This window comes from Heterocephalus glaber, unplaced genomic scaffold (assembly GCF_053883595.1).
Source record: "Heterocephalus glaber isolate CG9 unplaced genomic scaffold, H.glaber_assembly_v1.0 deba00000621, whole genome shotgun sequence".
Taxonomy (NCBI): Eukaryota; Metazoa; Chordata; class Mammalia; order Rodentia; family Bathyergidae; genus Heterocephalus; species Heterocephalus glaber.
This window is the reverse complement of record NW_028258153.1, coordinates 31,533,259-31,546,128: the sequence shown is the minus strand read 5'-3', so window position 1 is coordinate 31,546,128 and position 12,870 is coordinate 31,533,259. Positions and strand designations below refer to the sequence as shown.

Genomic DNA, 12,870 nt, shown 5'->3' with positions numbered 1-12,870 from the left:
GCCTGGCAAGTGCAAGGTCCTGAGTTCAATTCCCAGTACTAGATTTAAAAAAAGAGAGAGGGAGATTTTTAGAACAATAATGACACCAAGTGATTTGGTTTCTTTCAAAATTGCCTACATTTTGATAATAAAAAGACCTACCAAGAAAGAAAAAAATCTGACAATCTGGCTGCTGTTCTCTCATTTTTTGAAAGCTTTGTTTTGAACTGTCAAACAATTTATACACTACCCAAATACAAGACAATTGTTGAACAACTTGTATCATTTTGTGGTTGTTGAAGATTTTGGCAATATATGCCAAATAAACCTTCCAAATATGGTATAAAAATATATGCCCTGGTAGATGTGAAGACATTATACACCTTGAATTTAGAAATTTATCCTGGAACTCAGTCACCAGGTCTTTATTCGTGCAGTAAAAAAACCCTATGACATTGTACCTATTTCAAAAAGTAACCCAATCATCACATTCAACAATGGGTTCACTAGTTACCCATTGATGTTACATTTGCTAAAAAAAAAACCACGTAAGTTGACCAGCACAAAAACTGTTCACAAGAACAAAACCAAGGGCCAGGGATGTAGCTCAGTGGCACCACATCTGCCTGGCAAGTGCAAGGTCCAGAGTTCAATCCCCAGCACCTGGGGTTGGGAGAGGGGGATGACAAAGCTGAGATTCCTGAAAAAAATGTTGCAAATTCACAGTACAGTATAATCTTTGGCTTCCTATGGTGAAGAAGAGCAAAGTAATATTGATAGTGTGAATATTATACCATGATGATAAAATTGATAGTGAATCCAGGCTTGGTGGTGCATGTCTGTAATCCCAGCACTCAAGTGGCTGAGACAGGATGTTGCTGTAAGTTCAAGGTCAGCCTGTGCTGTATAGTGAGTTGAAGGCTGGCCTTGACTAGGTAGCAAGACCCTGTCTCAAAACAAACAAACAAACAATTGATAGTGAATCCTCAACACAAATGAAGCCAAAAATGGTCATATTTTACAACAAAACAAAAGGTGTAGAAGATGCTGTTGACAAGTTATGCAACAACTATGTTGTCACTCAAAACACAAAGTGTTGGTCACTTGTGTTTTCCTCAATCCTAAACATGTCAGGTATACATAGTTTCATTGTTTACAAAGAAAATAACAAGCACAGAATACCACGGAGAAATTTTCTTAGAGGATTGGGACTGGAATTGATAAATGCTCAATTACAACAAAGGAAGAACAATATGGTATCTGTCCATAGAACTCTGCAAAAGAATTCTGGAGCAGAAGGGTGAACAGACAGGTGAAACACCACAATAACCTTCTAAGAAAATAGGAAAACCAGCAAGATGTCAGGTATGTCCTACCAAAGAAGGCAGGAAAACAAATGTGCTATCAATGTAAGCATAACTTGTATGGAACCTGCTGTTGTCATGTGTGAAAACTGCCTTAGGTGTGGTAATTGAAGAAAAGATTTTTTTTTTTAAATAGGGTCTTGCTTTGTAGTTCAGGCTGGCTCCAAACTCACTATGTGGCCCAGGCAGCCTTGAAATCATGGTGATTCTCTTGCCTCAACCTCCCAAATGCTGGGATTACAGGCGTGTGCCACCACGCCCAGCATAAAGATTATTTCTGCGGTAGAGTTTTATTTGTATTTTCATTTTAGTTCACATACTACAATTTATTTTTTAGATTTAGTAAGCAAACAGCTGACATTGAAAATGTTTAAACAGTATTTTTATTGATATTTCATTTTCCTGTTAAGTGCACACTGTATAATAGGAAGCTCCTGACAAATGTGACAAGCACAGCCTGCTAAATGGGAAAGGAAACACTGTTGGTGTAAGTGAAATTTGTGTACGGAACATGTTGTTGTAATGCATTAAGAATGCCTTAGGTGTGATAATTGAATCAAAGATTATTTCTGTGATAGACTTTTTATATTTTCATTGTCGTTCACACAGGAATTTGATCTTGTAAGGTGGTAAACAGTTGATTTTGAAATGTTTATTCTAAAGACTCATTACATATTAAAATTTAATCTTATTATTTATATACATTGTTTAATAAAACTAATAAAATTAAAATTCATCAACAGAAATACTCCTTTAAAAAAAGTTGACGTTATAAACCCCCCACAATGTGCCTTTTAAAAAATGTACAATGATGCCCCTAATTAATCCCATCAGCCACTAGCGTTTACTCTGAGGGCCATAAGGGTGTGCGCCTCAGGGCAGAAAGCCTCGCCAGGCGGTCTCCCGGCTCAGCACCCATCCTCCGGGGGAGCGGCTGAGCCGGCTTCGGCCTGGTAAGGACAACCGGAAAGATAAGCAGTAGCTGCAATAGCGTCTCCCACACCCGCAGCCTTGCACAATAGACCTAAGGGTTCAGGACACCCAGCTACAGCGGTAGGGAATAAGCAGAACCCCGCCTGAGGAACTTCCGGTCCCACCAAACCTCGCGATACTTCTGTCACGCTCAAATTAGCCGGCCCAACGGCTGCGCCACCCTGGAACTTTCTAAACCCTTGCGCACGCGCTCCTAGACCCTTAACGTCCTAGTTCCGCCCTTCTCTGACCACGCCCCTGCCCGTCTGGTCGTTTTGCCTCCGCACCGCACCAAACCTTTACGTCTTCCCACCGGCAACTTCGCAACAGGGCGCTGATTGGCTGGCGGGGAAGCAAAAAAAAAAAAAACCACGGAGGGGAGGCTATGATAGGCTGGTTTCTGGCTCGGCCCCCTTCTGGCTGGCGCAGAAGGCGATTGGTCTTTGGTGCCATCCAATCGGGGCAGGGCTGTAGCATTCAAATCGAGAGCGTTGGGCCTGCAGTCGTTGGTCTCGGAGTGGCTGCCCTTGCATGTGGAGAACGTGTGTCTGGCTGAGCTCCTGTTGCTCTCGCATTCGTTTCGTTTTTCCGCACCACTACGCGCCAGCAGGATGGCCCATAAGCAGATTTACTACTCGGACAAGTATTTTGACGAGCACTACGAGTACCGGTGAGCAACCTTGGCGGACCCGGCCTGGACCCCTCGGTCGCGGTCCCCGCGAGCGGGAGACCAGTAGCCCAGGCCCCGTCAGCTCGCCGACCTAGGGGCTCCGTGTGCGCCTTTGTCTTCCCACACCGGACGCAGGGAGCCGGCCAGGATCCTGGGCGGTTCGGAGTGGGTCGGGCTCGGCCGCTTAGTCCTAATTCCAGGTCCCGGAGCAGAACCGGAGTCGGCTCCGCCGCGCAGCTTACCTGTGGGCGGTCGTGCACGCTTGGTCTGCCGTTGGGTCGGGGCTGGGTCAGTGTAGACTGGCGATCCGGCCTGTGAACCCAGGGAAACATTTCCCCCTCTTGGTGGCTTTGGGGTTGGTGGGGATCCCTGAGAGAAGAGTTCGCGAGCTCCGCGCGGTTTAACTGGGTGTGAGACAGCGAACTGTCTTCAGCTATTATGGCGCATTGTGAAAAGGCTTCGTTTCAAGACCACATTACGAACTTGAGTGGACTTTGGGTGCCCCCCCTCCTCCCCTAGCATACAGTGCCCTGTTTTTTGACCTTGAGCAGTGTTCGGCTTTTGCATCTTGGAGGGTATATTAGAAAGTAGTAATTTAATCAATAAAAATAGCAAAGTAGATTATGGGAGGTTGGTGACTCAAGTTTGCCAGGCTTACCTCCTGACTTGCGAGGGGCGTGGTCTCCAAGACCCCTGGATCTTTACGAGAACGTTCATTCTAGGGAAAGACCAAGAGATAGGGGCGGTAAAGCCTACGCCTTCCTTGGCCAATTGGTGACCTTGTTTTCGCCTGTTGTTTTTTTAAGGTTAGATTGCCAACAATGCTGTTCTAGGAGAAAAAGGACCCGAGTGGGGTCCATCGCCTCAGTGTCGTGGAAATCCACATACAAAGGAAACAGTTACCCTGGGCAGTTTTACAAATGAATAGTACTTTGCACTGTTTTTTATTCCTATCTAGAAAAAAAATTGTTAGTTTTTTCTAACTATGAATTTGAGATTATGTAGTAAACTACAAGCCATACAGTTCTAACAGGGCAGTATATTGACATAATGTTTAATTGTGGGATGCTAAGAGCCTCATTGGCGGTATCCAATAATAGAAGGTAAACTCAGTACTACGTGAAAATAGTGTTGCTACACTTCCTGTAAAATCCAACATCACCATGACCACCCCTTTACTGGGGATTGAATGCAGGGCTTTAGACCCAGATTTTTGAGTCAAGGTCCTACTAAGTCACTAAATTGCACAGGCCGGGCTCGAACTTGTAACCCCTCTGATTCACCCTTCTGGAGTGCAGGGATGAGCCACCATACCTGGCCAGTGTAAATTTCAGATTAGTATTTTTTTTGTCAGTGAGCAATAACCTATACTTTTATATTTGCAAACTTAATTTTCTAGTCCTTTCTCTTGTACTTGGGATCTTCTCTAAAAGCCCCTCTCTTTTCCCTGGTATTGTATGTTTATGCAGTAAAATACAAGTGGACAGCACTTGGGGGGCTGAGGAAGGAGGATTGTCAAGAGTTCAACGTCAGCCTGGGCTACATAGTGAGTTCAAGGCCAGCCCGAACTACACAGCAAGACTTCGTTTCAAAAAAAGAATAATCCCCTGTGAATTTAATATTACTTTTTTTTCCTGTTAAAATCAAAACCTGATGATCAAACCCAGAGCCTGTTTACACAGTTCATGGAGAGTACTGAGGTGGTAACTTCTGTTTTGATGACTTGTTGATACATTTACCTACACCTGTTCTTGAAAGCAAATGTACAAAAGCATTACATTTCTCTGAGACTAATCAACAATGTAGAGGATAAAAACAGGCTTTTTTTGGCCTAATGTAGAGGCTTAAAAGTTCAATGTTAAGCAGCATTTCTAGAGTGAAGGTGTGTGTGGTAATCAAGGGTGGCACATGCCTATAATCCCAGCACTCTGGGAGTCTGAAGCTAGAGGATCTCGGGTTTGATCCCTTCCTGTGTGATTGTTTCAGAGTAAAAAAAAACAGCTAAGGGTGTAGCTCAGTCCTCTTTGGGTTCAGTCCTCAACACCCCTCCTCCCAAGTGTGGTAACTAGTATGTATAAAGAATCTCTTTAATTTATGGGAATTGGTACAAATTCTATGGAGTATGGTAGTAAACAAAATCCTTCTGAGGCTCATTTCTGCAACCAGCCACAGCCTAAAATTTAGTTGATGATGGCTCAGTGCTTAAAAGTGGGTTATGGGTTCAGTTTTCCTATGTGCCAGAAAGTGACCAAACTGCATTTCTCATCTCTCAGTTGGTCAACTCATTGGTAAAATCCTATAATGATCAAAAAATTAGTTGATGCTAATGGCTGGCTCTATACAAAAGCAGTACTACTCCTGAAAGTGGTAACAATGGGGCTGAGAATTATGACATATTTCTTATGGTTACAGGGGCCAGGGGTATAGTTTTATTTTTAAGAATGTCAGTGCTACAGTAGTACATAATATCAATGACTTTGATTACTTTATATGTGTTTAAATTGAAAAAGGGGTTGGATAAGTCAGTAATTTCCTGGAAAACTGAAGATCAGTATGAAGTTGCAAAGACATTTGCAATTGGTATTTTTTTTCTTTTAAATTTTGATTGAAGTACATATAAAAATAACTTCTGGAGTATACAAGAACTTGTATCTACTACAGATCTAGTGATAAGTAAAGGAAACACAAGTTATCTGTATCTGAAATTACATATTATATTGTTTTACTTATGGAAAGTCCAGTAGTCTGGGGCTGGGATGACAACAACTGTACAGTCAGGGACCAGGTCCTTTACTTCTTGTGGCTTTGCCATCCATCTCATATGCAGTTGCTTCTGTGGTCAAAGACTGCTGCTATAACTTCCTGATCACATCACTGTATCCAATAGGAAGAGGAAAAAGGTTGGCCTGTTTTTGTCTATTTTTCATCACTTGCATATTCTGCTTATATCCTGTGGTTAGGATTTGGTTACATGAACAAAGCTAACCACAGGATAGGCTGGGATGTGTGACCATGTACCCAATTTAGATTTTAGTGTTCTATTCCTGGAGATTTACAAGCAAGATTCTCTTTTAGACAAAAATTTAACTCTAGAGATGCCTGCTGCTTTTAGATAGCATATTCTTGGCTCACTAATTTGAATGTAGGGTCTTAAAAACCAGGTAAAGGTAGTAAAGAATGCTGAAGTTTGGCACCAATGGTATTATAGCATTTCTTTAAAGTACCTTGTTTTAATGACAAAAACTTCAAATTTTTAGTATCTGTATGACATGATCATAAGGAAGCACATGAAGCATTTAATACTTGGCTGTACCTTTTAACAGGCATGTCATGTTACCCAGAGAACTGTCCAAACAAGTGCCCAAAACTCATCTGATGTCTGAAGAGGAGTGGAGACGACTTGGTGTCCAACAGAGTCTAGGCTGGGTTCATTACATGATTCATGAGCCAGGTACGTTTTTTAATAAATTATTAGCTGAATTAAAATAATGATTGTGTCAGGTATTTTAGTAACATGGATATTGAATGATATCACAAAGGAGTTAATGATATTTTTTAATGACTGATTCCTCAGCTCCCTGGAATGTTCCCGTTTTAAATAAAATATCACAGGAATGAATATATTCTGCCTGTAAAAATAACTTAAGTCAATAAATAGCTACTCTGTTGTATTTTAAAATTTGTCATTGTTAATAGTATCTAAAAAATACTAATATACCTACAATTTCATTGTCCCTTCTCCCTTGTTTTTTTTTCATACCGGAAATCAAACTTGGGACCTTGCACGTGGGAGGCAGGTGGCGGAACCTCTGAGCTAAATCCCCGGCCCCTCATTGTCCCTTCTCTTAAAACTAAGTACTTCAAGACAGTTCAGATGTCCTTAAGTTCTGTTATAGAAATTGATGCAATTAAAAGTGATTCTTTCCCTTTAGCCCCCAGAAAGGATGTTTATCTACTGCCTTAAGGTTAAATGAGATAGTGTTTGGATTCAGCTGTGTGACCCATGTTAGGCATATCTGAGTGTCATGGTATTAACCTAAAGGTTTTTTTCATTAAATAGTAAACTAGTTTGAAGTTTTGTGGGGTTGAATTCTGTTTTTGAATTATCAGTAAATTTAATTTACAGAATTTATAATCCTTTGAACAAAATCTGAAACTACATAAAGTAGAACTAAAGCCATGTATATACTCTATTGAGTAGAAACAGCATTAAAAACTAAACTCTCAGAGGAATATTCTCATTGTCAGAGTGCCTTTGAAGCAAAATTCACTTGAAACTTGTTAATAATTGATTCATTCTATTCTGCTTGAATTAAATTATTTAAATTTTTTTCCACAGAACCGCATATTCTTCTCTTTAGACGACCTCTTCCAAAAGAGCAACAAAAATGAAGTGTATCTGGGATCAACAGTTAAATCTTTTTCAAATTTAATGTATATGTGTATATAAGGTAGTATTCAGTGAATACTTGAAAAATGTACAAATCATTCACCCATACCTGTGCATGAGCTGTATTCTTCACAGCAACAGAGCTCAGTTAAATGCAACTACAAGTGGGTTATTGTAAGGTGTTTAAGACAGTTCTTCTAGTTTTTCTGTTAATATAAGTGCCTGTTTGATGTTACCTGTTACTTTTGTTAAATAAAGTTTGTATGTTGCATTTATCCCTGTTTGAATTTATTGAGGTATATTTTCCTTGTTGATTTGTGACTAATTCAAATTGCTTTTGTTTTATAATTTTAGGTTTGAGGAAATAAACTTCAAGGAGATGTTAAGGAAATTAAAATAGGTTGGTATGGTGGGTAATTCCACCATACCATGAAGGAGCTAAGAACCCATGGATATGTTAAAACTAGAGCCAAAGTAGATTTTATAGCTGTCATTAGTTCAGTTTCTAGATAAATGTTTAGGATCTCCCAAGTGAACAGAAAAACCCAACTTAATACTCTGGGTTGCTTCCACTTAATCTAAAAACTCACTGTTGCCCACTTAACCCTGTTTATCTTTTTCTCCATTTACCACGTAAAGATAATGCCTCCTATTTATTTTAAAAATCGGATTTTCGAAGGTTCAGAAACACACTAAAATAGCTTCATGCATAATGTATTTTTCAGCTGTTTCAATGGCCTTAGTTGCTAAGGAATTATTTTAGAGTTAAATGAAAACATCTTAGATTTATTGCTATGCTAGAGACATTTTAAAGGAGTAGCCAGTAAACATAAGACCCTTTTTGTAGAGGGTGCTTTTATGCTTTAGGAGCACAATAAATACTAGCTGAGAAGGGAGTGTGACAGCCACCCTTCAACCTCCAATAGATTGAGCTGCCAGACTTGAGTAATAAATCTGTGGGACATACATGAACATACTAAGGCTACCTGTGATTTTTGCTTGAAGTAAACAGGTGTTCAAGTCTACGCGAGTGGCAGAAAACCTAGTGTGTCTCGTCTTAACCTTCATTCATCAAGTGGCCTACATTGCTGGCAGCCTTTTTCTGATCCATCTGTCCCTTGTTCCAAGCCTGAGTGTTGTCTGGAAATCCATTCTGCAGGCTTTCCTTTAGACTCTGTCCTTGAAACACCTTATTAATGTCTCAGTACTGGTAGAATTCTGCCCTTTTGTAGTGCTATTTATTTCCCACATGTAAAAAATCTTTTTATCTTAACACATTTTGTGTTCACTATTTGAAACAAATTTTAGAATTTATGTGGTTAATTCCAAACCAGTGGAAGTTTCAGGAAGCTTAAGGTGCTAATAAATAGACTGGTGTGCTTTTCAGGTTTGTAGGATTGCTTTTTTTGAAGCAAAATATTTACTGGTACATTTTAGAAATAATGGTAACATTCATCATAGGGAATTTGTACCTATACGCGATATATCTTGCTTTTTTTTCTCATTCCCCCGGAAGGATTCTTACAGGGTGTGCAAACGTCCCCTTAAATCACCAACAATCTTGAGGGAATATTAGGGAAATAGAGAAAGGCCGGGATGGTGTTTTTCAGGGGACCCTACCCAAGGAACTCTGCATTCCTAATGTCAGACCCATGAGGCCGACTGCTGAAGAAACCAGGGCTTCACTCGAGTTTTTAAATCCCTGCAGCCACTTAGGATAACCTAGCGCGCCCTAGATCACACGTCAGGTTCCTCTACCCTACTTGAGAACCACCCTGTTCATCCGCTGCGGGTGAGTACAGACGGCTCGCGTAACCAGTTGGTCACGCTTTGTCTGCGGGCATGAGGGGGGTGAGGCCGTCGCGTATTGATGACGTACTTCCTGGCGCCCGCCCCAAAGGCGGAAACGCAAGTTGTCTGCTGGGCCAGCCCGGGTCCTTCAACCGCCCCGGGCTCCTTCGGCTTCCCTGCCATGGCGTCGGAGGGGCCGTGGGGGCCTGAAGGCACGGTAAGGGCCCCAAGGGGCTGGTGTGGCCTCTTTCGGCGGCCTCAGCTCTTCGGCCAGGCTTGTCCCAGAGTTTCAGTCGGGTGGTAATGGGACTGGTTGGCGGATGTGGGCGGGAACTGGTAAAGGTCACCAGGCGTCGGGCCGGGGTTTGCCTAGGGATTGTGGCCAGATGCCCAGGCTCCGCCCACGGTTAGCGCTGGCGGTAGTGTGATGCCACAGAAGCTGACGACGTTCGCCCGGCTCCCGACTGGCAGTCAAGGTTGGGCCAGTCGGCGAACTTCTCGCTTTCTGGTGAAGGAGTAGCTCTCTGAAAATCACTCCTGGGCTTTTAAAAATCTCAGTTTTCTTTGCACACTTTGTAACAGTTAGAAGCTAGATGGAGCTTGGCTATAGCATAAATTAGCTTTAGGCTAATTAAAAACTAGTTATAAAATTCGTAGTGCTAATAAATTACTACCTATTTCAAACAAAACACATTTTTACGAACACATACCAATTCCAAACAGGGAATGTAAACATCATATACTACAAAAATGTACCAAAATAAAAAGGAAGGGGATCAAGAAATGGGGGGGAGGGGGAAGGACTAAGAAAAAGGAATTAAGATGTGCTGTGTACCAATTTCCCACAAGGGAAATTTCCATTGTGCTACACTCATGTACTAATAAAATTTTAAGAGACACTATTTTAAACAGAAGGGCTCATTGGCGATAAAATGATTTTCTTGCAAATCAAATCATGCTCCTTTCAGTGAAACAGCTCTTAATAGTTTACACAGTAAAAAGCAAACTTTTTTGTAATTTTCTTTTGAGAGATTTAGTGGAAATATATGCAGTGTGTTCAGAGTGTTGCTGGTAAACCGTCCCCAGGTATATTTGACTGCAGTAGGGGTAGGGTTCTCAGTTACGCCTAATTAAACTTCAGAGGTAAAAATATGTATTTCCAAGTTTAAAACCACAGATACATTGTTGTGGTCCTTTTATATATGATGTAGATTGAATTTAATTTCCACTTCAATTTTAATTTAATTGCCATTTTTCACTTCTAATATTCGAAAGACTTTTATAAATAAAAAAGCACTAGAGGCCTGGGGATTTAGCTCAGTGGTTTTGCTGCGTGCCTCGCAAGCAGAAGGACCCGAGTTCGATCCCCGGTACCAAAAAAAAAAAAAAAAAAAAATTTAAAAAATAAATAAATAAATAAAAAAGCACCAGGAAGAAATTTTTTTAGCAAAGCAAATCGTAGTCTTTGCTAGGCAGAAGTTTTTAAATAACAGCATTGGGGCTTGCTTGGGAGACTGTTAGAATGGATTACCTCTCTGGGTTTTGTTTACATTTGGTTGCTCTTACAATGTATGTAGCTACCTCCCTTCCTTTTTTTTCCCCCTCAGGGCAACATCAAGTTATCAGCAGATGTGAAACCATTTGTCCCCAAGTTTTCTGGGCTCAGCATGGCATGGACAGAGTCTTCAGAAGCGTGTGTCTTCCCTAGCTGTGCAGCCACCTATTATCCATTTGTACAGGAACCACCAGTGACTGAGTATGTATTTTTATAAATGGCTCACCTTATCTAAGGGACATATTTCTTGGTGGCTAGACTTTCAAATAGGTCACAGCTACCATATTAAAGTTTTGTAGATGGGGAGAGAATGCTCTCCAACTAAGAAGGGGCTGAACCTGTAGGCAGTTTAACCATGTCCCATGCCAACAAAAACTGGAGTTCTAGCTGTGCTGGTTTGTCTTAGTACTCAGTCTGTTATTAGTCTAAGAAAGGATAGAGCTGCATTGCATTATTAGGAAATGCAGATTCAAGTTCCGTTTGTTCATACAGTTTAAAAATCTAAGCTTATCCTGGTGGTGTGGGCCTCTAATCCCAGCAATTTTGGGAGACTGAAGCAGGAGAATAAGTTTGAGCCCAGCCTGGGCAACTTAGCAACATAACAACTTGATGAGACCCTGTCTAAATTTAAAAATGTGCTGGGGGTGTAACCCATTGCAAAGGCCTAAGTTCAGTCTCCATGATGGGGAGTTGTGTATGGGGAGGGAGGAATATAGATCTCTGTAGCTACGGTTTGGGAATGTAGCTCAGTGGTAGACTGCTTGCCTAGGCCCTGATTTAATCCCCAGCACCTCAGAAAAAACCCAATCATGTCTGGAAAATGAAATGGTAAGAAGGATGGTTAAGAGGAAACGGGGCAAAGGAAGGGCCAAACAGAGAACAGGCTTTTCATTTCTAAGGGTTACCATTTTAAAATCTTATTCAGGGAAGGGATGAAGGTGACCAGCTACAGCCACAGTCTGTGTGAATAATTCTTTAGAAACTGTTGTTTTTGCTTTTAGCTGTTTTACTTTATATATGTCCTACAGAGATGGTTTTTTTTTTTTCAAATTTTAGTTTTAAATTGTTCTAAATTTGAGTTGAAAGAAAGCTTACATGTCCTTTAAATTTTCTTTTTCCTTCTCAAGATTCATTCTCAGGGTGTTTACAAAATGTCTTTGGCTTTTAGCTGAATTTGTTAACCTTTCACATAATTGTGTAGACTTATTTGTAGATTTATTTTTAAGATCTGCATCCCACTTTAGTGTTTATGTAAGATCCGGTGTTTATGCTTTCTTGATATGGTTCAAACTTGTTTCCTTTTTATTTTTATTGTGCTTGTGTAATACGATTGAAAAGTTTATACTGGATATAAATTCCAGAATTACATTTTCAAGAATGAAAACTAGAACAAATGCAAAAAATCATTGCTGTCTGGTGTATAGTCTATATAGGAAATATTGAAAGGTACCGTTTTTCACAAAAGTTAAAATCTGGGGCTGGGGATTTAGCTCAGTGATTCCACCACCTACCTTGCAAGCACAAGGTCCTGAGTTTGATCCCCGATACCAAAAAAAAAAGAAAAGTTGAAATCTTACCTTTATATAGTAGTATTGGTAATTGGTGAGTGTATTAGGGTTCTCCAGAGAAACAGAATTAGCATTCATTTGGCCAGAGTTTAATAGTGGTATTCTCCAGGACTACTATTGTTATTGGTAGGAATTTGTTGAGCATTTTCAGCATCTTGCAATATACTGGGGAAATTTCAGAAAACATTGCTGGTGTGCTTTAGTTAAAAGCATTGGGCTAGGTCTAAGAGAAGTAGCATGGGGCCTAGCAGTATACAATAGCTAAACTTTGCATTGTGTCTATTGGAATCCTGATGGTACAGCTAAAAGCTGAATAGGAAATAAGGAATGTTTGTTGGTGTGTTAAATCAGGTCAGAGAAATCACTTGAATCCAGTTAGATTTTTAAGAGAGGATTGAAGATTTTGACTAGGTTTCAGGTACTGGAAATAAAGAAGAAAATGCTTAAAGAGACCTGCTCAAAAAGGGGAGGGGTTGTTCCATGATTATCGCTACATGTTTTGTTGGGAAAGATACTGTACTATAATATTCTGCATATATATAGAAAGAACTGGGATCCATCATGAGAACAGAAGTTGGGCC

General features: G+C 40.5%; 2 protein-coding genes across 8 annotated transcripts in view; both read left to right on the top strand.

Annotated features, from left to right (window-relative positions):
- Positions 1-2,774: 2,774 nt before the first annotated feature.
- On the top strand, positions 2,775-7,650 carry Cks2 (CDC28 protein kinase regulatory subunit 2). The gene is made up of 3 exons (XM_004851322.4): positions 2,775-2,985; positions 6,309-6,436; positions 7,325-7,650. Exons 1-3 carry the CDS (start codon positions 2,927-2,929, stop codon positions 7,375-7,377), a joined length of 240 nt encoding a protein of 79 aa, XP_004851379.1. The 5' UTR covers positions 2,775-2,926; the 3' UTR covers positions 7,378-7,650.
- A 1,580-nt stretch (positions 7,651-9,230) lies between these two features.
- Positions 9,231-12,870, top strand: part of Secisbp2 (SECIS binding protein 2) — a 44,050-nt gene continuing 40,410 nt past the window's right edge. For all 7 annotated transcript variants that reach the window (XM_087206327.1, XM_087206326.1, XM_004851321.3 and 4 more), the window contains exons 1-2: positions 9,231-9,383; positions 10,774-10,922. In XM_087206327.1, the coding sequence (XP_087062453.1) occupies positions 9,246-9,383; positions 10,774-10,922 (287 nt within the window). In that variant the 5' untranslated portion in view covers positions 9,231-9,245. The remainder of the gene's footprint in view (positions 9,384-10,773; positions 10,923-12,870) is intronic.